Source organism: Notolepis coatsorum (assembly GCF_963971535.1).
Source record: "Notolepis coatsorum genome assembly, chromosome: 12".
Lineage (NCBI taxonomy): Eukaryota > Metazoa > Chordata > Actinopteri > Aulopiformes > Paralepididae > Notolepis > Notolepis coatsorum.
Genome location: NC_140176.1, coordinates 128,695,364 through 128,722,034, shown reverse-complemented (window position 1 = coordinate 128,722,034; position 26,671 = coordinate 128,695,364). Strand labels below are relative to the sequence as shown.

General features: G+C 44.2%; 1 protein-coding gene across 1 annotated transcript in view; it reads left to right on the top strand.

Annotated features, from left to right (window-relative positions):
- The window catches only part of abcc1 (ATP binding cassette subfamily C member 1 (ABCC1 blood group)), a gene marked incomplete at its 3' end in the record, with an annotated part of 263,456 nt that overhangs the window by 193,786 nt on the left and 42,999 nt on the right, over nt 1–26,671 (top strand). The window contains exons 20-26 of the mRNA XM_084326017.1: nt 1,347–1,398; nt 2,496–2,622; nt 10,143–10,350; nt 13,664–13,974; nt 17,456–17,655; nt 19,365–19,491; nt 25,959–26,060. Of these exons, the coding sequence (XP_084182143.1) occupies nt 1,347–1,398; nt 2,496–2,622; nt 10,143–10,350; nt 13,664–13,974; nt 17,456–17,655; nt 19,365–19,491; nt 25,959–26,060 (1,127 nt within the window). The remainder of the gene's footprint in view (nt 1–1,346; nt 1,399–2,495; nt 2,623–10,142; nt 10,351–13,663; nt 13,975–17,455; nt 17,656–19,364; nt 19,492–25,958; nt 26,061–26,671) is intronic.

The window sequence follows — 26,671 nt, the reverse complement described above, 5'->3', positions numbered from 1 at the left end:
TTAGTACCTGGCTGGCTAACTAGCGTGGTTATCGTTCTGTGAGCTGGCATTAGTACCTGGCTGGCTAACTAGCGTGGCTATCGTTCTGTGAGCTGGGATTAGTACCTAGCTACCGTTACTGTTTAAACAAAAAAAATTATAAATGGGAGCTTCCTCAAACAGCCATCTCTTTCCCGACAATCCCCTCTGTGCACGAACCCTTACATATGGTAATTAAACATTAAAACACCTGCGGCTTATAGTCCAGTGCGGCTTATATATGTACACATCATTCAATTTAGCTGCTGCGGCTTATAGTCAGGTGCGGCTTATAGTGCGAAAATTTCGGTACATCAAAGTAGTTTGACAAACCCCTTAAAAGATGCGAGCCTTGCCGTGGTTCAGGATACAGTTTGCACGCTGTGGTTTTATGCATTAAAACAGAGCATATCTTAAGTGGTTTTATGCATTAAAACAGAGCATATCTTAAGTAGTGAATTTGAATGGTGGAATGAATAATTTGAATGGTTCACACGATGGCAGGGAAATGAGCATGGTGGTGGTGTTTGAAAATACTGGGACAGCAACTAATTCTGTTTTTCCTGCTACAATATGTCTTCTGGTTTATTGGTTGACCATGTTTGTATCGGCATGTATTCTCTTATGGTCACTTCACAAAAGAACAATGCTGATTTATTTTGCACATAATCTCACACACATCCAAACGCTCTATACAGTTTTATAATCTCACACACATCCAAACGCTCTATACAGTTTTATAATCTCACACACATCCAAACACTATATACAGTTTTATAATCTCACACACATCCAAACGCTCTATACAGTTTTATAATCTCACACACATCCAAACGCTCTATACAGTTTTATAATCTCACACACATCCAAACGCTCTATACAGTTTTATAATCTCACACACATCCAAACGCTCTATACAGTTTTATAATCTCACACACATCCAAACGCTCTATACAGTTTTATAATCTCACACACATCCAAACGCTCTATACAGTTTTATAATCTCACACACATCCAAACGCTCTATACAGTTTTATAATCTCACACACATCCAAACGCTCTATACAGTTTTATAATCTCACACACATCCAAACGCTCTATACAGTTTTATAATCTCACACACATCCAAACGCTCTATACAGTTTTATAATCTCACACACATCCAAACACTCTATACAGTTTTATAATCTCACACACATCCAAACACTATATACAGTTTTATAATCTCACACGCATCCAAACACTATACAGTTTTATGGTGGTCTCAGTTCAGTTTAATACTGTTAAGTGCTGGTCTCAGTTCAGTTTTTCTCCTCCTCATATTTTAGATTCTGTGCCAAAGAAAGGACTGGAGAATGGCGGTCCGGCCACGCTCATTGGGTGAGTGAAACTCCGCCTCTATGTAGCTTTACCATTTCCATTCCAGCGATTGGTTACAAACTACTTCTGAACCTGTGGAGAACACTACAGAAAACTAGAGTGACACTCGTAAACATGCAACACCGGTAAAGAACGTCGGTAAAGCAGCCTCCTGTCAGGGCTGGTGCTGGACTTCAATGTCCTCCTGTCAGGGCTGGTGCTGGACTTCAATGTCCTCCTGTCAGGGCTGGTGCTGGACTTCAATGTCCCTCTGTCAGGGCTGGTGCTGCTCCACGTGTCCGGCTGGACTTCAATGTCCCTCTGACAGGGCTGGTCCCCGTGTCCGGCTGGACTTCAATGTCCCTCTGTCAGGGCTGGTGCTGCTCCACGTGTCCGGCTGGACTTCAATGTCCCTCTGTCAGGGCTGGTGCTGCTCCACGTGTCCGGCTGGACTTCAATGTCCCTCTGACAGGGCTGGTCCCCGTGTCCGGCTGGACTTCAATGTCCCTCTGTCAGGGCTGGTGCTGCTCCACGTGTCCGGCTGGACTTCAATGTCCCTCTGTCAGGGCTGGTGCTGCTCCACGTGTCCGGCTGGACTTCAATGTCCCTCTGTCAGGGCTGGTGCTGCTCCACGTGTCCGGCTGGACTTCAATGTCCCTCTGTCAGGGCTGGTGCTGGTCCCCGTGTCCGGCTGGACTTCAATGTCCCTCTGTCAGGGCTGGTGCTGGTCCCCGTGTCCGGCTGGACTTCAATGTCCCGATGGGAGAAATTCTTGTCAAATGTTATTTGTGTTTATTAAGCTTATTGCAATAACCAGATTTTTTTAAATATTTATTGTCAATCGAAAAAGTCCTAACTACCATTATGTAATGATTAACGTCACACGACCTCCACTCTGTCTGCACCGCGGCAGCTCTCGTGGAAGTCGTGCAGACTTCTTGAGAAAACTGTTTTGGTCAAGACAACACTAAGAACCATATTAGTGTTGTCTTGACCAAAACATATAACATATTATGTTATATGGGTCATATTGCCCAGTTCCTAACGAGTGGTAACAATAATGCGCTGCTGTAATGATTGTTATTTAATGTGATGTTTATGTGTTTGGGTGCCTGCAGTCAGGGGGCCCCGAGCAGCAGCAGCACGGCCACACTGCCTCACAAGGGGGACGAGGTTCTGGGCAGGCAGGCGAAGAACGCGGAGGTGGGGAGGCTGACCGAGGCGGACAAGGCCAACACCGGACGGGTAGGCGGACGGCCTCTCTAGGGGCTGCAGCAACTCTTCACACACACTCACACACACACACACCGGACGGGTAGGCGGACGGCCTCTCTAGGGGCTGCAGCAACTCTTCACACACACTCACACACACACACACCGGACGGGTAGGAGGACGGTCTCTCTAGGGGCTGCAGCAACTCTTCACACACTCACACACACACACACCGGACGGGTAGGAGGACGGTCTCTCTAGGGGCTGCAGCAACTCTTCACACACACTCACACACACACACACCGGACGGGTAGGAGGACGGTCTCTCTAGGGGCTGCAGCAACTCTTCACACACTCACACACACCGGACGGGTAGGCGGACGGCCTCTCTAGGGGCTGCAGCAACTCTTCACACACACTCACACACACACACACCGGACGGGTAGGAGGACGGCCTCTCTAGGGGCTGCAGCAACTCTTCACACACACTCACACACACACACACCGGACGGGTAGGAGGACGGTCTCTCTAGGGGCTGCAGCAACTCAATTCTGATTCATTTTAGTGAAGATTAGGTGCATCCTGATATCTTCAATGTTGACCACGGTTCCATTTGATTAGTTAACTTTTTAAAAGAAAGTGTGATAGGTATGCAAATGTGACGGGAACGACTTAGTCAGCAATACTTTTATGCAATTAAAAGACATTAGTTCACCGTATTATGTTTATAAATTAAGTGAAACCACATGAATTTTGATTAACTTAATGTGATTGATTATTAATATGATTAATTATACACATGGAAGTAGTTGGATTCCCACATTCATATTGATGTATCAAAAAATATTTACAACCTTAACTCATTCAGCGCCAGCTATTAGACGGGTCCCGTTGTAGCTGGGCCAAGCGTTAAAAGATATGACTGCATGACCTTGTTTGTAGAGCTAAATCTATATTCTATATTATAGCCATAGGTAGATACATTGCTATAGTCATTAGACACTGTGTTTCTTCCCGTCAACATGCAAAAAAGAGATCATTTTTCCATGCATACATTCCCGTGTTATACCGTGGTGAATATAAGTATAATTTCAGAGTGGTATGGGGTAATTCCTGAAATGCTGAGTTATAGCCATATAGGTGTTGGCGTTTCTTGCCTGTACACGCTAGTATTCCCGATCAAATTTATACAGTAGGCATTATGTTTCATCATAAATGCATGAAAGGCGGGGGTGGGGGGGTCGTTTCTGATTATTGATTACCAGTAACGGCATTAGTATTGAACGCTAAAAACGCTGATCAGCTGGATCGGTATGAAAACATTGCACAATCGAGACAGAATTTACGTCAGATAGTCCTTACCTGTGGCCGGGAGTATTCCAAAAATAATATTCCAATTGTTTGATCGCCATCTGGTACATCCAATGTCGATTTGGTCCACGGCATCTGGCAGGTACTGCACCCTCGGAGTCTCAGTAGGCCTTCTAACGGCAACATACGGGTCCCTGGCATTGAATAGGATATTAAAATTGAAAAGAAAAAAAAACGAGCGCATGGCGAGGTAACCCGGGATATCTCGGGTTTGGCGCAGAATGAGTTAATTATTGGGTTTTAGTTCCTATATTTCTTTAATTTAATAGAGGAGTGTCATTATTATTATGACTTTGTTTTGTAATCTGTTATTATTGACATCAAATGTGTTCATGTAACATTAATTTAATGTTTTATTTGAAGTATATGTATTTTCTTGTATTACTGATACTGTGCTGTATCCTCGAACAAAACAAAAATAATATGGCAGCATTATTTCTTGGGACAAGTTAAAGGTAGAATCTGTAATGTTGTCAAACAGCGACCTCCAGGTAAATGAGCCCTGCTTGGTATTACACTTGGTTGACTTCATCATAATGTCCCCAGGTGAAGCTGTCTGTGTTCTGGGACATGAAGGCCATAAAACATATATCATAAAACTAGTGCTGTCAATAGATAATTATTTTTTTACTAATTAATCTTACAATTTTCTGTAATTAATCTAGATTAAAAATAGCATTTTTCTACTTAAAACCGAAGCTTGTAACAGATATTTACTTGAGTAAAATCATGGAATTAATGTAAAATCAACACAAAGAAAGTATATTTAGATTCAAAGACTATTTTAACACTTTGAGCGCCACCAGGGGAGCCGTTAAACACCCCAGTATGCCACGCTCTTAACAGCCTGATTTAGCGATATCTCATGAATTCCGCGGATCGATTTCTATATTATATATTTTAGCTATGTGGAAATGGTTGGGCTCATTTGACAACAGGCTAGTTAATGTACAATACGCAAAAAGCCGCTTGTTTATCCATGCCGTCGTTCGTTCACAATTCCATGCCAAAAAAGTTAAACAAACAGCAATATCGAGGTATTTTTCCTGGACGCAGAGTTATGAGGGATTTTCTGCAGGAGCGCAAATCATATTTTCTCGTCTGAAACACATTATTCCAAGTGCATAATGTCATACACTGTACACACACCACTTAGTGTTGTTTATCATTCATGAAATGCAATGCATATATTATATAGAGATATTTGTATCGATCACGTTGTATGCCTATATGCATTTTTATAATAATGTATATATATATCGCTTCAATTTCACACAATTACTGTATACATCTCTCAGCATACTAATATTACATATAGACATTTTCAAGGTAAATCAAAATATCTATATAAAAAGCAGCAATTTAGCAAAACTGTGCATACGCTTCACATTCCATAAATTGGGGGGGGGGGGGGGGGGGGGGGGGGGGGGCGGCGGCGGCGCATCATGATTGCATATAAATTATTCCAAGTGCATAATGTCACACACTGTACACCACACCAACTTAGTGGTGTTTATCATTCATGAAATACAATGCATATAGTATATAGGGATATTTGTATATAGATTACGTTGTATGCCATATGTATTTTTATACTAATGTATATATATATTGCTTCAATTTCACACAATTACTGTATACATCTCTCAGCATACTAATGTCTTCAGCTGTTTGTGATGAATTTACCTGCGTATCATGGTGTAGTTGTCCACAGGTATTCTGACACTACATGACACTTCAGATAACGTCACATGTAAAGAACACTCGTTTTGACCTGGAAATATATATATATATAAATTAGCAAAAACAACATACACTATATAACCAGTAATGTACCATTAGCTTGTGTGCATTGCATTAGCAAGTGCACCATGTGTTCAACAGATACTCGGCACACATGTTGTAAAAAAGACATTGCATAATAATGTTCTGTATATACACACTTGACACTTGAAGTGTACAAGATGTATTCACCATTGGGTACGCCATGTAAAGTGCATTCATTTTGACCCGAAAATATATAAATTAGCAAAAACGACATAAAATATATAACCATTAGCTTGTGTGCACCATGTGTTCACACATGCTATAAAAAAGCATTGCATACTAATGTCTTCTGTATGAAGTGGAAATATATATATCTTCACTTCAGATGAAGCACCATTGGGTGTGTGCATCAGCACATGTAAAGTGCATTCACATGCTATAAAAAAAGCATTGCATAATAATGAACTGTGTATAACACTTGCCACTTGAAGTGGACAATATGTATTCACTTCAGGTAAGGCACTATTTGGTACAACATGTAAAGTGCATTGTTTTGACCTGGACATATATAAAGTAGCAAAAACAACATACAATGTGTAACCACCATGCATGTACCATTAGCTTAGCTTGTGTGCACCATGTGTTCATATATTCAAGTACATTCATTTTCGACCTGGCAAAATGGCCGATGCACATATATAATGTACATGTAAAGTATGTTTAGTGTTGACCTGACAAAATGGCAGATAACCATTATGTTTGTGCATCAGAACACATATGTACATGTAAAGACCATGTGTTCAACCCATACTCGGCACACTATAAACACTTGACACTTGAAGTGTAAAAGATGTATTCACTTCAGATAAAGCACCATTTTGGTACACCATGTAAAGTGCATTCACATGCTATAAAAAAGCATTGCATAATAATGAACTGTATATAACACTTGCCACTTGAAGTGGAACATTATGTGTTCACTTCAGGTAAAGCACTATTTGGTACAACATGTAAAGTATGTTTAGTGTTGACCTGACAAAATGGCAGATAACCATTATGTTTGTGCATCAGAACACATATGTACATGTAAAGTGTGTTAGTTAGTAAAGTAAGCCATATGTACTCTGTGAAAATGATCAGCAGCTAACACCAGGACACTGATGAACGGCATTAACAAGCGAGACCAACATTGCTACTCTGAAAGTGGACCAAGAATAGTGTTTCAAATATATCCATGCCAACACCTTTGTTCTCTACAACCAGTAATACCTATATTGTGAAATACTTACACTATTTACAAGACACTATACAATATACTACACACCCTCAATACCCCTACGCTCTGCATCGTCTGGCCGCCTCAGACACACATTGTTACTCAGCTGATAAAGTTGTGCCCGTCCTGATGACTTGTCGTACAGAACCTGTAAGTCACTTTGGATAAAAGCGTCAGCTAAATGACTAAATGTATACTGTATATGTATATGTATATATTATCAATCACTACTACTACTACTAATGAAATACTATCAATACTACTATCAATGCTCAAAATCAAATCAAAACGCTAATCTCTCTCTATCTATCTCTCGCTATCTCTCTCTCTATCTCTCTCTCTCTCTCTCTCAATGATAAACTGTATTCACAAAATCCGAAGACGCACTGAGCTCACGCTGCGTGTGCTCAGGTTAAATACCAGGTGGGCAGGTCATGATCTTTACTATCGACCAATCACAGCAGAGATATATCATCCTTATAATAATGCAGGTAGACTGACTGATAACATTATACATGTGTTACAAACATAGGGATATACTGCCACCTAGCGGATTCGAGCGAAGTTGCATGTCTAGACGTTCAGAAATGTGGTAGCAAGATGGCCGCGGATGTCTAGTTCATGAAAAAAAAAAAAAAAAAAAGGAAATAAATCAGAGAAAAGCCGTGAGTGGCATTCAACGTTCGGGGTGTAAACCAGAGAAAAGCCGTGAGTGGCGCTCAAAGTGTTAATAGCTTTCTTTGAATACAGTTTCTCTCCTGTGAAATACAAATGTTCAACAAAACCATCAACATTGACTCAGCTAGACCTCTTTGTTATGTCCGCGGCACTAAGATTGAAGATTTTTCACTCCATAGATTAATCTAGATTAATTTATTTTAATGCTTTAAATAATTTAAATTAATCTCAAGTTAAAGCATTAATTTTGACAGCCCTACATAAAACATATATCATAATGTCCCCAGCTGTCAGTGTTCTAGTACATGAAGGCCATAAAACATATATCATAAAACACATCATAATGTCTCCAGGTGAAGCTGTATCATAATGTCCCCAGGTGAAGCTGTCTCATAATTTCCCCAGGTGAAGCTGTATCATAATGTCCCCAGGTGAAGCTGTCTCATAATGTCCCCAGGTGAAGCTGTCTCATAATGTCCCCAGGTGAAGCTGTCTCATAATGTCCCCAGGTGAAGCTGTCTCATAATGTCCCCAGGTGAAGCTGTCTCATAATGTCCCCAGGTGAAGCTGTCTCATAATGTCCCCAGGTGAAGCTGTATCATAATGTCCCCAGGTGAAGCTGTCTCATAATGTCCCCAGGTGAAGCTGTCTCATAATGTCCCCAGGTGAAGCTGTCTCATAATGTCCCCAGGTGAAGCTGTCTCATAATGTCCCCAGGTGAAGCTGTATCATAATGTCCCCAGGTGAAGCTGTCTCATAATGTCCCCAGGTGAAGCTGTATCATAATGTCCCCAGGTGAAGCTGTCTCATAATTTCCCCAGGTGAAGCTGTATCATAATGTCCCCAGGTGAAGCTGTCTCATAATGTCCCCAGGTGAAGCTGTCTCATAATGTCCCCAGGTGAAGCTGTCTCATAATGTCCCCAGGTGAAGCTGTCTCATAATGTCCCCAGGTGAAGCTGTCTCATAATGTCCCCAGGTGAAGCTGTATCATAATGTCCCCAGGTGAAGCTGTCTCATAATTTCCCCAGGTGAAGCTGTATCATAATGTCCCCAGGTGAAGCTGTCTCATAATGTCCCCAGGTGAAGCTGTATCATAATGTCCCCAGGTGAAGCTGTCTCATAATGTCCCCAGGTGAAGCTGTATCATAATGTCCCCAGGTGAAGCTGTATCATAATGTCCCCAGGTGAAGCTGTATCATAATGTCCCCAGGTGAAGCTGTATCATAATGTCCCCAGGTGAAGCTGTATCATAATGTCCCCAGGTGAAGCTGTATCATAATGTCCCCAGGTGAAGCTGTATCATAATGTCCCCAGGTGAAGCTGTCTCATAATGTCCCCAGGTGAAGCTGTCTCATAATGTCCCCAGGTGAAGCTGTCTCATAATGTCCCCAGGTGAAGCTGTATCATAATGTCCCCAGGTGAAGCTGTATCATAATGTCCCCAGGTGAAGCTGTCTCATAATGTCCCCAGGTGAAGCTGTCTCATAATGTCCCCAGGTGAAGCTGTATCATAATGTCCCCAGGTGAAGCTGTATCATAATGTCCCCAGGTGAAGCTGTCTCATAATGTCCCCAGGTGAAGCTGTATCATAATGTCCCCAGGTGAAGCTGTATCATAATGTCCCCAGGTGAAGCTGTATCATAATGTCCCCAAGTGAAGCTGTATCATAATGTCCCCAGGTGAAGCTGTATCATAATGTCCCCAGGTGAAGCTGTATCATAATGTCCCCAGGTGAAGCTGTATCATAATGTCCCCAGGTGAAGCTGTCTCATAATGTCCCCAGGTGAAGCTGTCTCATAATGTCCCCAGGTGAAGCTGTATCATAATATCCCCAGGTGAAGCTGTCTCATAATGTCCCCAGGTGAAGCTGTATCATAATGTCCCCAGGTGAAGCTGTATCATAATGTCCCCAGGTGAAGCTGTATCATAATGTCCCCAGGTGAAGCTGTATCATAATGTCCCCAGGTGAAGCTGTATCATAATGTCCCCAGGTGAAGCTGTCTCATAATGTCCCCAGGTGAAGCTGTATCATAATGTCCCCAGGTGAAGCTGTATCATAATGTCCCCAGGTGAAGCTGTATCATAATGTCCCCAGGTGAAGCTGTATCATAATGTCCCCAGGTGAAGCTGTATCATAATGTCCCCAGGTGAAGCTGTCTCATAATGTCCCCAGGTGAAGCTGTCTCATAATGTCCCCAGGTGAAGCTGTCTCATAATGTCCCCAGGTGAAGCTGTCTCATAATGTCCCCAGGTGAAGCTGTATCATAATGTCCCCAGGTGAAGCTGTATCATAATGTCCCCAGGTGAAGCTGTATCATAATGTCCCCAGGTGAAGCTGTATCATAATGTCCCCAGGTGAAGCTGTATCATAATGTCCCCAGGTGAAGCTGTCTCATAATGTCCCCAGGTGAAGCTGTATCATAATGTCCCCAGGTGAAGCTGTATCATAATGTCCCCAGGTGAAGCTGTCTGTGTTCTGGGAGTACATGAAGGCCATCGGCGTGCTGCTCTCCCTCATCAGCCTGCTGCTGTTCCTGAGCCACCACAGTGCCTCGCTGTTCTCCAACTACTGGCTCAGCCTGTGGACCGACGACCCTGTGGTCAACGGCACGCAGCCCAACAGGCAGATGAGGCTGAGCGTGTACGGCGCCCTGGGCCTCTCGCAGGGTAAGAGGGCTGGGGTTACAGGCAGGTGAGGCTGGGCCTCTTGCAGGGTAAGAGGGCTGGGGTTACAGCCAGATGAGGCTGGGCCTCACAGGGTAAGAGGGCTGGGGCTACAGGCAGGTGAGGCTGGGCCTCTCGCAGGGTAAGAGGGCTGGGGCTACAGGCAGGTGAGGCTGGGCCTCTCGCAGGGTAAGAGGGCTGGGGCTACAGGCAGGTGAGGCTGGGCCTCTCGCAGGGTAAGAGGGCTGGGGCTACAGGCAGGTGAGGCTGGGCCTCTCGCAGGGTAAGAGGGCTGGGGCTACAGGCAGGTGAGGCTGGGCCTCTCGCAGGGTAAGAGGGCTGGGGTTACAGCCAGATGAGGCTGGGCCTCACAGGGTAAGAGGGCTGGGGCTACAGGCAGGTGAGGCTGGGCCTCTCGCAGGGTAAGAGGGCTGGGGCTACAGGCAGGTGAGGCTGGGCCTCTCGCAGGGTAAGAGGGCCGGGGTTACAGCCAGATGAGGCTGGGCCTCTCGCAGGGTAAGAGGGCTGGGGCTACAGGCAGGTGAGGCTGGGCCTCTCGCAGGGTAAGAGGGCCGGGGCTACTGGTCTGCAGTGGGAAGGCCAGCAGGTGTGTGTGATCAGAGTTAGATGAGCGTTGGAAAGGATTGTGGGCAGGAAGTGTTAACGTGGGGTAAGTCACGGATGTCATATTGCAATGTCTGTCAAAATAATTTCTTAATTTTGTACAGAACTAATTCAGCCCGATCTTGCTTAAAATATGCAAATAAAGTACTAATCGACCACAGGAAAAAACCTACATAATGCACGTTATGTTACAGCCATAAGTAATATATATATGTATTGTAGGGGTGTAACGGTACGTGTATCCGTCCCGCGAATTTACGGTACGGGCTTCACGGTGCGGTACGCACAGCCATATGAAGAATACGTCTCATACCACTAGGTGAAACTAGGGTTGCACATTTTACAAATCTATGCTCAATATCTTTACTTTACACTGGCTTACATTGATCATTAACGTTGAATATTAAGCTTGTATTGCCAAATGTAGATGATGAATAAAACGTTGAAGCTTGCTTAGGCACGGTGACAAGCGGACAGAAAAAATTAACAATGCGCACTGACACTCTGCACTCGGCTCTCCCCTCCTCAGTCCGCTCCCGTTTACTACACAGCCTAGGTGTCCCTAAAACAAAACCATTAATGAATTATTATATGTTTGTAACACAGCAGGGTCATTAAAGTTTTACAGTTTTCTTTCGTTTTCTTGTTTGCCCAATAATGGTAACCAATGGAAAGACACACATGCACGCCGCGAACACACACACGACTTTCTCCGCAGACTTTCTCAGTCACAGCTAGGGGTGTAACAGAATTTACGGTACGGCCGTCACGGTGCGGTACACACAGCCATACGGAGAATACGCCCCACAGCGCAAACACACGAGTCCCACATGCAGGCACTCGCGAGGTCCGTGCGAGAACAGCGCGCGTGGCCGGGCACACAGAGTCCCCGTCTTCAGTTCAGAGCGGCGAAAGTGCGCAGAGAAAGGCACATTTACATTGGAACAGCTGCAGGGTCATTAGTCATTACATTTACAGTTTTCTTTCGTTTTCTTGTTCGCCCAATAACGTTAACCAAATGAAACCAATGGAAAGAAACACACACACGCGTCACTGACACACACACATGCACCAACAAACACATCAACATTCTCCCCTGCCGGACTCACAGGCACAGCTCATCAAATAAAATAAAATAAACATACTTTTCCGGACAGATCATTTTAGCTCCACTGTGTTTAAATCCAAATAATCCTCTGCCATTGTTGTAATATGTGATCTGTTCTCTAGTATTAAGTCTCGTCGTGAAGTTAAATTCTCTCTAGAAGTGAAACTGAAACTTAGCAAGGATACATTGTTAAAGGGGCAGTAGGCAAGTGGATGCCTGAACACAGAATGACACCAGTATCCTACCACGGCAAGCCTATAGAAAATTCTAATATTTAATAATAATAATAATAATAATAATTATCATAAATATAATATATAAATAAAAAAAAATTATAATTTTTTTTATTAAAGCGTTTATTTGCGTTTCTTTGAAAACGATTCATAAATAGGCCGACAAATGACAACATGTCTAGTGTATTCAAGAATATTCCAATAAATACCGTTTATGACGGAATCTTTCTATTTTCCTGAAGTTTTCGAGAGAACGATAGTTTTTCTAAATGTTATAAAAAGGATATGAACCGATTAAAAAAAAAATCCGTTTCGACAATGTTGACTGCAAACAAGTCATTGATAAGCGACGGGCAGATTAGACACATAGCTATAATTTAAAACATAGATTATGCGTTTTTAACGCCATCATTGAAGTGCTTTTAATACACAGTGGGAACCCTGCCCCTTAGTGGCCATTTTGGGCTCTAGCGACGATGCTACTCTGTACTCTGGCAATGAAAAATGGCCGATATATCTAGGTGCTGTGTTGGCTAAAAAGCTCATTTTGAGACTCTGGAAGTCTGATGCAGCACCCTCATTTGAAATGTGGATGAGAGAGCTGGGTGAGACCCTCTACTTAGAGAGGCTTAGATAAAAAAATACAGGACGGAGAAAGGTGTTTGATAAGACATGGGGACCGGTGTTGGATTACTTAAAGGGTCTGAGGGAGGATGAAGATGATATACAAGTTCACTGTGTTACTCTTATTACAGTAATGTTTGAAGGTATATTCTCTGTTGTGTCTTGGCTTTTTGCCTTTTTCTAATGCTTTGGTATTTTGGTCTCTTTCCTATTTTCCAGCAAGAATCTAGCTTATTTATTTGTATGTATAAATCCGCCAAATGAAAGAATGTTTATTTTTTTTTAATCTTTTTTGTTATATGCCGCTGTAAAATAGTTATAATAATTATAATCATATAACGTACATTATGTACCTTTTTTCCTTTGGCCGATTAGTACTTTATTGACATTTTCTGATGAGACCGAGTTGCCTAATTAATACGGTACAAGTATATACTTGGCTTCCCCCCTGAATGCTCTGCCTGATAGCGTGGCAGCAGCGACTAGAGACCGATACCACTTGTGATTTCACACACCGACGACATAATCCTACACACCCTCCCCTCTCCTAGGCGTGGCGGGCAGCAGCAACTAGAGACCGATACCACTTGTGATTTCACACACCGATGACATAATCCTACACACCCTCCCCTCTCCTAGGCGTGGCGGGCAGCAGCAACTAGAGACCGATACCACTTGTGATTTCACACACCGACAACATAATCCTACACACCCTCCCCTCTCCTAGGCGTGGCCGTCTTCTGCTACTCCATCTCGGTGTCCATCGGGGGCATCCTGGCATCGCGCTACCTGCACCAGACCATGCTGTATGACGTGCTGCGCTCTCCGATGGCCTTCTTCGAGCGCACGCCTAGCGGCAACCTGGTGAACCGCTTCGCCAAGGAGACGGACACCATCGACTCGGTCATCCCCAGCATCATCAAGATGTTCTTGGGCTCCATGTTCAATGTGCTGGGCTCCTGCGTGGTCATCCTGGCAGCCACGCCCCTCGTGGCCATCATCATCCCCCCGCTGGGCCTGCTCTACTTCTTTGTGCAGGTGAGTCGGTCACAAGGCAGGGAATTAACTGTCACACTGAGCTGCTGTTATCATCAGTGATGTGGGCAGGGTTTCCGTTAGAAAAAATTGTTGCCGGCCTCAGTGTCCGGTAGGGGTGGACGGTATAAACGGTATACGGTATAAACGGTATGAATTTGCTCTACGGTATGGATTTTGACTATACCGTGTAACCGGTAGTGCAGCTCTAAAATAGCAATGACGTCATGTAACCACAGCGCGACTATTTCACTCGCATTTGCCCCTAAAAATAGATAGAATTAGTCATAGATAATAGATATGTGCGAACTGGAAAAAGTTATTTAGGAGGCTTCGCGCAGTGGGCGTGCCAGCCCCTACCGCACGCATGTAAACACGGGTCTAGTGGGACGGGACACGAGAGCTGTCGGGAGGACGGCGGCGTCTCCCTGAGCTAACGTTAGCTTAGCTACCGTTACAAAATGACCCAGTCAACTATTCACTTTTAGTTTAATACATGATGAGGCATTGTCTAACCGAACGGTATCTAGCCGGCCAGCTACCGATAGCTCCTGACATCAACAAACGCTCCATCAAGTCTAGTAGAGACGTGTATGATAGCTCCGTTAGCTGTTAGCTCACGTTAACGCAAGTTAGTTCACCGTTCAAAACAAAATGTCCCATTGAACTAAATAATTCACTGAGGCGTTGTATTAACGTTATATATCCGGCTAGCAGTAGCTACAGATGGCTCCTGATATCAATGTCTTATAACACTGATTCGATGCATATTCGAGCTGAGGGCTTGCTAACGTTATACCAATACAATAGGGTCCAGGTGCAGCGCCGGAGAATCCTGGCCGTAGCTCTGCTCGAGGCTACTCGAGTATAGGTCCAGGTGCAGCTCCGGAGAATCCTGGCCGTAGCTGGAGGCTACTAGAGTACACACAGACAGTGGAGCTTGTTGCGTGGTGGCGATGTCTCGCAGATAATACAAGTACAAGTCTAATTATATAATATATATATTTTATAAAAAAAAATTACAAAAATTATATAAAATAAAATAAAAAATGTTTATCAAAAACGATGATACCGTGATATATACCGTTACCGTCTATGCTTCAAATTATACCGTGATATACATTTTAGACCATACCGTCCACCCCTAGTGTCCGGTAGATTTCACTCTACCGGTCAAATGAGAGAAATTCCGGTCAGAGTTTATTGAGCTTAAAAACAATTGATAGGCAAAAGAATGACAACAAAACAAAAGAATGACATCATCAAGGCATGTAGATTTATAATATTTTTACTTAAAACTAGGCTACTTTTGCGTATAAAGTCATTATATTCCAAATAAAATAAGTCCTGAGACTCCGTGCTGCTGCCGACTTTAAATCAAATAGGTGTCTGTGGGCAGTCGCCCGACATTAATAAACAGCAGTCTGTTATAATCACATTTTTATGAGCTAACGAATTCCGTTATATTGGACATTTGCATTAATTATATCAAGCGAAGAACTGAGAAATTTGGCAGAGAGAGACGGCAACATTATCGTGGGTTTGCGTGACGACTCTCTCTCTCTCCACCTCCCAATGACTTATTTGCGAGAGTATGTCGATGCAGAGCAGCAGATTCAGCTGTTTTCTGGCTCTATCTGGGGACCGCTCAGCAGCGCCCCCCCACCCAACAGCTGAATTGCCAATGGCTGAATTGGAGTACTGCACTGTGCCGCTGCTGCTCCGGCTCTGCAGCTTCACATGCACTCCCAAACCCAGCACTAAGCTCTCGCTGACAACGTCGTTGTCATTATTAGAAGCAACGATGAAACAAATGTAATGATTGTTTCGTTCATATTTAATTTTAGCCTATTTTAATACAATTCAAATAATCAAATTGTGCTTAGAGGGAATTATTTTCACCGGACATTAAGACCGGAGAGATTAAATATGTCGGACTTCAACAGATTTTGCCGGTCAAATACCGGTAATTACCGGCTAACGGAAACGCTGGATGTGGGACAGTCACACTGAGCTGCTGTTATCTTCAGTGATGTGGGACAGTCACACTGAGCTGCTGTTATCTTCAGTGATGTGGGACAGTCACACTGAGCTGCTGTTATCTTCAGTGATGTGGGACAGTCACACTGAGCTGCTGTTATCTTCAGTGATGTGGGAAGTGGGACAGTCTTACTTCTCTGGTTTCTGGCCTCGGTTGGCTCATGTTCACAACTACTGATGGAACTTTCCTTGACCATGAAAAGAACATATTGATTTTTTTTTTTTTTTTTAACTTCATTTTTTAGCGTTTATCGCTTTTCTGGTCAAGCATGACGACAGTTGTAGGGTGAAACGGGAGAGAGAGCAGGGGAAGACATTCGGCAAATGACGGCGAGTCCGGGAATCGAACTCGGAGTCAACCAGATCCGTGACGCAGCACGGTATTCCGCAACGCAGCGCGGTACATGGTGTGCTACTGGAGCACCCCCATATTGAATTTCTTAATTTGAGCGGTGTTCCCCTTTAAAGTCGGGTTTCGCCGCCAGCAGTGAGCGCCATACCCGAGAATTCTCTGGGTTTGATCCTTTGATCTTGTTCCTTTGATCCCCATTCTAGACACTCAGTCGGAGCTTCCTAGGTCTCCCTGGCACATCTGCCTACGTTGGAATTACAATGACGCTCGAATCTCGCCAGGTGGCAGTATCGCCTACCTTTTGAACTGGGGATATCACTTGTCTTCCAGTACTGACTTACTGTTTCCACCTAGGAGTGGATCACAACATAGCAATCGGTGGAAGATTTGGTGCCTCAGAGCTATGCTTTCCCATATGGTAGACATGCCCAATATACACCAGTAATTGCGATCGCCATGGGATCGACTGGGATTTATTTATTTTGGAGTACTTTCTGACTGAGGTAAGGTCTATCTTAGACCTGCTGGTATTTTTTTAACGTAAAACATGCTTCTGTACCGATCAGTGTCGTATTTACCGGAAGTAAAACATGCTTTTGGTAATGATCGCAGTTTCTAGTTAAAACGAGTTTCAGGCGAGCAACCAGAGCGATTTGGGCATAATGCATATGATATAACGCGTCATATCTTGCGATCTATGAAAAAGGACTGGATTATTTAGGAAAGGGGTGATGTTTAGCGTGTAATATCGCACAAACTACAGTATGTGGAAATTAACTGGTTAGTCACTCTTGGACTATAAACAATGCCGGTCAAATGAGCCGTACTATTGTCTCCATAGCTATAATACAGAACACACGATGGGTCCGCAAACATTGCGAAAATGGTCAATAATGCTGGCGCCATTGAGTAAAGATGGGAAAAGAGCGTGGCAGTCAATGAGTTAACAGCAGGCGACTAAGAAGGGGCGGTCCTTATCACAAACAAAAAAACAAACAATCCTGTAAACGGTACCGTTCGTACTGCTCTGAACACGTCCTCCCTCTCCTCAAGTCACCGACGTAGTCCCTCCTCCCCTTCCTTAATGTCCAGCGGTTCTACGTGGCCTCGTCGCGGCAGCTGAAACGGCTGGAGTCGGTGAGCCGCTCGCCCGTCTACACCCACTTCAACGAGACCCTGCTGGGCACCAGCGTCATCCGCGCCTTCGGGGAGCAGGAGCGCTTCATCTGCGAGAGCGACCGGCGCGTCGACCACAACCAGAGGGCCTACTACCCCAGCATCGTGGCCAACAGGTGAGTCCACAACCAGAGGGCCTACTACCCCAGCATCGTGGCCCACAGGTGAGTCCACAACCAGAGGGCCTACTACCCCAGCATCGTGGCCAACAGGTGAGTCCACAACCAGAGGGCCTACTACCCCAGCATCGTGGCCCACAGGTGAGTCCACAACCAGAGGGCCTACTACCCCAGCATCGTGGCCCACAGGTGAGTCCACAACCAGAGGCCTACTACCCCAGCATCGTGGCCCACAGGTGAGTCCACAACCAGAGGGCCTACTACCCCAGCATCGTGGCCAACAGGTGAGTCCACAACCAGAGGGCCTACTACCCCAGCATCGTGGCCAACAGGTGAGTCCACAACCAGAGGCCTACTACCCCAGCATCGTGGCCAACAGGTGAGTCCACAACCAGAGGGCCTACTACCCCAGCATCGTTTTACATCAGTAATACATTTTACACATATTTTAACATTAACACTTTGACTGCCGGGAGCCGTCTTTAGACGTCTTTGCTGGCCATGCTAAAGTTGCCGGGGGACGCTGTACGTCGTCTTTATATCAATATTTCAAAAATCTGCGATCGGATTCATAATGTCCCTCCGCTGGCCTGAGATCCACCAGCAGGACCCACTGAGCTCTCTGGCGGTTCAGGAGCGCCATCTGGTGGCCGATCGGCGCAAGCGCTTAACAGGAAGCGCATTAGAGGTTTTGCTAGACGTCCGTATTGCTTCCGGCCACTCGGTACATGTCCCGTGACTCTAGCTCGTCACTCTACATAGCGATCGATTGCCAATAACTCGATAAACAACATGATTTGGACGTATATACCATTATACAAGCTGGAGATGGACCGGGTAATAATATATCCCATAATGATAAAATTTCTACTCGACGATGATCGCCCAAGAGACTGGGGTGAGTTTCAGCGTGTAACGTTACCGTCTTCGATAATAACTGATATTATCAACATTTGACCCACATTAGATGATTGGTATAACGCTGCCCACGGAATTATAAACGCCCCCTCGCCCATCCGGTCAACATCAGATGACGTGTAGTAACTTCTAGAAGTACGTCTAGTTGGAATTTTTTATATCGCGCTGATTGCCATCAAACTGTATTTCATCATCAATATAATGCATTTGGGGCTATATATCACGTTCTGGAGAAAGCTGCAGAAAGAGATGAAAACATACTTATACATTAGACCATACTTTACTATGAATATGTGAATGAAAAAGTTTAACGTTGCTACACAATGAACAATACATATAGGACTTTGAATGGGCCCTAATAATGGCAATGTAGCAATAGAATTTAAAAAGTTATAGCCCTGCAAAGAAGGGGACTTTCTCCATAGACAAATAGCGCTGGCAATCTATGGTATATCATTAATTTAACCTTAGGCAACCAAAGTGTTAAATCTTTGTAATAAATAAATGTAAGCAACAAAAAAATCTAGGAGCCTCTTAGGAGCTGAAAGAACCGTCTCTTTTTTTAGTTGCTTGATTGACTGATGGGGTGTGTGTGTGCGTGTGTGTGTGTGCGTGTGCGTGTGTGTGTGTGTGTGTGTGTGTGTGTGTGTGTGTGTGTGTGTGTGTGTGTGTGTGTGTGTGTGTGTGTGTGTGTGTGTGTGTGTGTGTGTGTGTGTGTGTGTGTGTGTGTGTGTGTGTGTGTGTGTGTGTGTGTGTGTGTGTGTGTGTGTGTGTGTGTGTGTGTGTAGATGGCTGGCGGTGCGGCTGGAGTTTGTGGGGAACTGTATCGTGTCGTCTGCAGCTCTGTTTGCTGTCATGGCCAGAGAGAACCTGAGTCCTGGCATCGTGGGGCTGTCCGTCTCCTACGCTCTGCAGGTGGGTCATCACTCACTCACTCACTCTCACTCACTCACTCACTCCTTGTATCTTTACGCTTATGAAAACATTAACCCTTTCACTGCCACACGACAGCCGGTTAACCCTTTCACTGTGGCAATACAGCGGGTGCGGAGCTACTGATGCTAATGATGGAGCATCGCCGTCGGTTGTGGGATAGTAAAGGGCTAACCTGCTGTTGTGTGGCAGTGAAAGGGTTAAATAATAGTTATAGGCTATAGGCCCTCGTTTTGCCATAATAGCCTATTCTCAAATGGCTATCTCCTCGCTGACGGACCAGTATACCTACCGTATATCATATCATATTCCTATGTCTCCAAGGAATCGTGGGGCTCTGGGGAAGAAAGGTTGGGAACCCCTGCTATATAGCCTATATCCTTTATAATGTTATAGGCTATTTTATTTACAGTAGTCTATGATTTCTTCCATAGCCGGTCTCAGTTATGCTGTGGCTGAGACGGATCGGGATTAATGAAGCTGCTAGGACTAGACTGCTTCTCGGCTACGAATTAAAGCCACGATTGAAAATAATGTACTTCCTTTCTTGACAATAGCCTATAACAATAATACAAGAGCATACAAGAACAATGAATCTCACTGCCATGTAGCCTACACCATGTGTAACCTGCCTATGTGATCAATAAAAACTCAAACTTGAATTCCATCACGTCTGTGCGGGAGCTCACAAAAGGCTGTTGTCACAATGTAAATAAAAACGTGCACTGAAAAGTTACAGTATGTAGATGATTGATTAAATAAAATTAGGCCTGGTCGTGCGTTCCTCCCGGCCACCAGCAATGACTTATCAGCCAAATGCAACGATAAACCATGATGCATTCATTTGGAAAAAACGCACGGTTTACGCACATATCTGTGCGTACGCACCATTGATAAATGAGGGCCCTGGTCTTAAAGATAAAATACAAAAGGTAATGAGTCCTATGTACACTATTATACAATATTATATATTATACAGTTATGACCAGCAGTACAGCTGGCAGCCTCTCTGAGATGTGTTTATCTAAATGACCAGCAGTACAGCAGCCTCTCTGAGATGTTCTTTATCTAAATGACCAGCAGGTGGCAGCCTCTCTGAGATGTGTTTATCTAAATGACCAGCAGGTGGCAGCCTCTCTGAGATGTGTTTATCTAAATGACCAGCAGTACAGCAGCCTCTCTGAGATGTTCTTTATCTAAATGACCAGCAGGTGGCAGCCTCTCTGAGATGTGTTTATCTAAATGACCAGCAGTACAGCAGCCTCTCTGAGATGTGTTTATCTAAATGACCAGCAGTACAGCAGCCTCTCTGAGATGTGTTTATCTAAATGACCAGCAGGTGGCAGCCTCTCTGAGATGTGTTTATCTAAATGACCAGCAGGTGGCAGCCTCTCTGAGATGTGTTTATCTAAATGACCAGCAGTACAGCAGCCTCTCTGAGATGTGTTTATCTAAATGACCAGCAGGTGGCAGCCTCTCTGAGATGTGTTTATCTAAATGACCAGCAGTACAGCAGCCTCTCTGAGATGTGTTTATCTAAATGACCAGCAGGTGGCAGCCTCTCTGAGATGTGTTTATCTAAATGACCAGCAGTACAGCAGCCTCTCTGAGATGTGTTTATCTAAATGACCAGCAGGTGGCAGCCTCTCTGAGATGTGTTTATCTAAATGACCAGCAGTACAGCAGCCTCTCTGAGATGTGTTTATCTAAATGACCAGCAGTACAGCAGCCTCTCTGAGATGTGTTTATCTAAATGACCAGCAGTACAGCAGCCTCTCTGAGATGTGTTTATCTAAATGACCAGCAGTACAGCAGCCTCTCTGAGATGTGTTTATCTAAATGACCAGCAGGTGGCAGCCTCTCTGAGATGTGTTTATCTAAATGACCAGCAGTACAGCAGCCTCTCTGAGATGTGTTTATCTAAATGACCAGCAGTACAGCAGCCTCTCTGAGATGTGTTTATCTAAATGACCAGCAGTACAGCAGCCTCTCTGAGATGTGTTTATCTAAATGACCAGCAGGTGGCAGCCTCTCTGAGATGTGTTTATCTAAATGACCAGCAGTACAGCAGCCTCTCTGAGATGTGTTTATCTAAATGACCAGCAGGTGGCAGCCTCTCTGAGATGTGTTTATCTAAATGACCAGCAGGTGGCAGCCTCTCTGAGATGTGTTTATCTAAATGACCAGCAGTACAGCAGCCTCTCTGAGATGTGTTTATCTAAATGACCAGCAGGTGGCAGCCTCTCTGAGATGTGTTTATCTAAATGACCAGCAGTACAGCAGCCTCTCTGAGATGTGTTTATCTAAATGACCAGCAGGTGGCAGCCTCTCTGAGATGTGTTTATCTAAATGACCAGCAGTACAGCAGCCTCTCTGAGATGTGTTTATCTAAATGACCAGCAGGTGGCAGCCTCTCTGAGATGTGTTTATCTAAATGACCAGCAGTACAGCAGCCTCTCTGAGATGTGTTTATCTAAATGACCAGCAGGTGGCAGCCTCTCTGAGATGTGTTTATCTAAATGACCAGCAGTACAGCAGCCTCTCTGAGATGTGTTTATCTAAATGACCAGCAGGTGGCAGCCTCTCTGAGATGTGTTTTTCTAAATGACCAGCAGGTGGCAGCCTCTCTGAGATGTGTTTATCTAAATGACCAGCAGGTGGCAGCCTCTCTGAGATGTGTTTATCTAAATGACCAGCAGTACAGCAGCCTCTCTGAGATGTGTTTATCTAAATGACCAGCAGTACAGCAGCCTCTCTGAGATGTGTTTATCTAAATGACCAGCAGTACAGCAGCCTCTCTGAGATGTGTTTATCTAAATGACCAGCAGGTGGCAGCCTCTCTGAGATGTGTTTATCTAAATGACCAGCAGTACAGCAGCCTCTCTGAGATGTGTTTATCTAAATGACCAGCAGGTGGCAGCCTCTCTGAGATGTGTTTATCTAAATGACCAGCAGTACAGCAGCCTCTCTGAGCAGTGGCGTCGCGTGGGTAAAATAACAGGGGAAGCAAAAAAAAAATTATTAATCAAAAAATTATTAAATATTTTTATTAATTTCTTTTTTTTCTTTTTTTTTTTTAAGTCAAGCAGTCACCATGTACACTACAGTATGGCTCGGCGGCCAGTCAAACGTTATTTTTATTTATTTAACAGATTGCAGAATGGGTACAGTGCAGACCAGAGAAAGACGTTTGTCTTGTTTACATCAGGGTCATTAATACTGCTGGAGCATTGGTTAATTTTTGGTCCAATTTTTCCTTGCGCGATTTTGCGCGCCGCGTGGGAGCAAATTCGAGACACATATTCGGTTGCAAAAAGGTGTCCCACGGTCTCCTCTATGGCCGTGAATATTTTCACGCGGATCGGAATCACGGCGCGCCCGTGGGACACTTTTCCGTTTCGGCGAGTTTATTCCACGCTTTCTGTTTTCCTTTTCTAAGCATTTTAGGGGCTACATGTGAATCAGTAAAAGTTGCGGGACGCCCAGATGTTTCCACGATAGAAAGCTCGCGTGGATCCCATAATAGGCTCACTTAATACAGCGTTTTTAAAATCACGCGACATTTTCAGGGTCGCGAGCCGACCTTTTCCCCTCGTTTTCGATGATGAAAGTGATTTAGGAAAAGCTTCGGCACGCCGAGAGGTCCCCGTGGATTTAATCTCGCGAGGATCGGGGCAATATTCGGCCCGTGGGAACAGTTACGGGTTAATACAATGTTCAGAGTGCAGAGGGGAGGTGTGCAGAGGGGATTCCACACTCATGATTCTTCTCACAGCCCCGTTTTAAACTTTTAGGGTGTGGCAGTCAGCTCGAATCTGATTGGCTAGGATCGGATTTGGACTCTATAATGCTGGAAGCCTGGAGAAAGAGACCTACCATCTGCCTCCTCTCCTGCTGCAGTGAGCATAGTGAGGCTGACAGTGTGTTAGAGGGAGTGAGAAGGAGAAGAGGGAGACATTAAAAAAAAAAAAAAAAATTATAACACAGATGCACAGATGAAAAAGAATGTAAACTATATGAAAAAAAATTATATATATATATTTTTTTATTTTTTTTTCATATTTCATATTTGATATTAATTCATATTTTAATATTAGGGAGGCATGGCTTCCGTTGGCTTCCATAAGGATTCGCCACTGTCTCTGAGATGTGTTTATCTAAATGACCAGCAGTACAGCAGCCTCTCTGAGATGTGTTTATCTAAATGACCAGCAGGTGGCAGCCTCTCTGAGATGTGTTTATCTAAATGACCAGCAGTACAGGGCCCCGTTCCATGTACGTGGTTCAACTAAGTCGATCAACATGTCCATTATCCAGCTTCAGTTAACCCGATGTTCAAAGCCGGGATTTTCCTGTTTCACAAAGGAGGATTCAGTCTCGTTAACTCAAGCCAGACTTGAGAGTCAGGCTCAAGTCAGGCTAGATGCGCGCTCCCGTTTTAGGTGGAAAGCCAGCACGTATCGATGGCAGAGACCCTGATTCTCAACGGCATTGATTGATTAATTGATTTAAGACTTTATTGACAGATTGCAATAGGCTCAATCGCCTCGCCGACAAGTTAAATGCGTTATCTATAGGCTAATTCTAAGTCCCTCATTACCTCAATCAATCAGATTATATTTCTTTAAACTTGCCTGCTGGATTGAATAATCAAATGAGATCTTGCTAGCGAAAATTATTAGTTAACTGTTATACAGAATTACGATACGGCTCTCTTACCCATTGATTGATGTATAGTCAATCTTTTACTTATCTTCTCTGTGGTGTAACGGGTTCTTCTTTTGACTTTCACACGGACGACCGGGGTTCAAGGCCCTAGTCTTTTCCTTCTTTTTGCAATATAGGAATAATTCAATTTGGTGCACGTTGAGAGCTATATAAAGAATGACATCCTCAATGCATGTAGATTTATAATATTTTAACTTAAAACCAGGCTACTTTGGCGTATAATCATTAATATTATATTCAAAAAAATCATATTGGAAACACGGGGATTTGAACCCCGGTCGCTGAACTGGCAGGGATGAGCACTACCGCTGGGCCACTGGGCCAGATGGGATAAATTCATTGTTTATACATTAATGAACGAGAGACCCGTGTTTAGAATATCCGTTGTTTTGAATGAAGTTTACCTCTTTATCCTCATTCATTAATGTGACGTCAACGGCTCATTCAATTTCTCAAATCCGTCAAACAGCGCATCTCATCAGACATCTTAATCCCAGTTACAATTAAAATAACCACATCATGTGTACATCGCACGAGCGAGCGCCACCGTCGCCACGGTATATATAACGTGCATTATTTAGGACAAAGTGAATTTAATATCAGCATTTTGGGTCTATTTTACATTTCAAAAGCCCCCTCTGGAAGAATGGAGCACAAAAACGTAATTCAGAATGGTATAATGCAGATCGTAGACTGTGGGAATAGTTTCAGGAAACGGGCTGTCACTTCTTTGCGGGGGCGTGGCGATAGTTCAGGCTAACTTGAACTTGAACTCTGCTTTCGAGCAGGCTCAAACTTTTGGATATGTTGTCATGGTGATTTGGGAAATCCAGGTACATGAAATCGGAAAGTCAGGCTAACACAGTTAGCCTGATAAAGTTATCCGGCTAACTCGGTTATCCCGGTACATGGAACGGGGCCCAGCAGCCTCTCTGAGATGTGTTTATCTAAATGACCAGCAGGTGGCAGCCTCTCTGAGATGTGTTTATCTAAATGACCAGCAGTACAGCAGCCTCTCTGAGATGTGTTTATCTAAATGACCAGCAGGTGGCAGCCTCTCTGAGATGTGTTTATCTAAATGACCAGCAGGTGGCAGCCTCTCTGAGATGTGTTTATCTAAATGACCAGCAGTACAGCAGCCTCTCTGAGATGTGTTTATCTAAATGACCAGCAGGTGGCAGCCTCTCTGAGATGTGTTTATCTAAATGACCAGCAGGTGGCAGCCTCTCTGAGATGTGTTTATCTAAATGACCAGCAGTACAGCAGCCTCTCTGAGATGTGTTTATCTAAATGACCAGCAGGTGGCAGCCTCTCTGAGATGTGTTTATCTAAATGACCAGCAGGTGGCAGCCTCTCTGAGATGTGTTTATCTAAATGACCAGCAGTACAGCAGCCTCTCTGAGATGTGTTTATCTAAATGACCAGCAGTACAGCAGCCTCTCTGAGATGTGTTTATCTAAATGACCAGCAGGTGGCAGCCTCTCTGAGATGTGTTTATCTAAATGACCAGCAGGTGGCAGCCTCTCTGAGATGTGTTTATCTAAATGACCAGCAGGTGGCAGCCTCTCTGAGATGTGTTTATCTAAATGACCAGCAGGTGGCAGCCTCTCTGAGATGTGTTTATCTAAATGACCAGCAGGTGGCAGCCTCTCTGAGATGTGTTTATCTAAATGACCAGCAGTACAGCAGCCTCTCTGAGATGTTCTGTCTTGACTCTGCAGCTGACGGCCTCTCTCACCTGGCTGGTGAGGATGTCATCTGAACTGGAGACCAACATTGTGGCCGTGGAGAGAGTCAAAGAGTACAGCGACACCGAGAAAGAGGTGAGAGAACCAAGCAGACACAGGACCCAAACCCTGGAGAGAGGTGTTTGAACTGTATATACAGTAGGGGTGTAACGGTACACGTATCCATACTGAACCCTTCAGTAATGGACCTTCGGTTCAGTACGCGCTGTGTGCCGAACGAATGCAACGGTATGTTAACGGAACACACCTGCAGAAAAAAAATTTACGTGCAGAATTGTATTCAAAACTCCCAAGTTCACCCCTTCCCAAAATATAATTTGCGCAAAGGGCCAGGTGTTCGTTCAACGCCACGCACAACACTGAGAGCTTACCTCAAATCAAATCAAATCAAATTTATTTGTAAGACCTGACAACACACATGAATGTCCCCATGGGCCGGACACGTCTTCTTTAACCTCTTAAGCACGACGGGACCGGTACCGCTCCCAAAATGACATCACGTCATAAATCAGGTTCTCCAGACTGTCTGACATTATCTTTTTTTTTCCAAACGTATTCAAGAATAAACATCATAACCATGTCACAACAGCAGTTATAATGTATATTTTCATCAATATGTTTGTTTACCAATAGGTTAAAGTGTTATTAGTGTGATTTTAGTTTTAAAAAAACGTGTTGTTATTGCG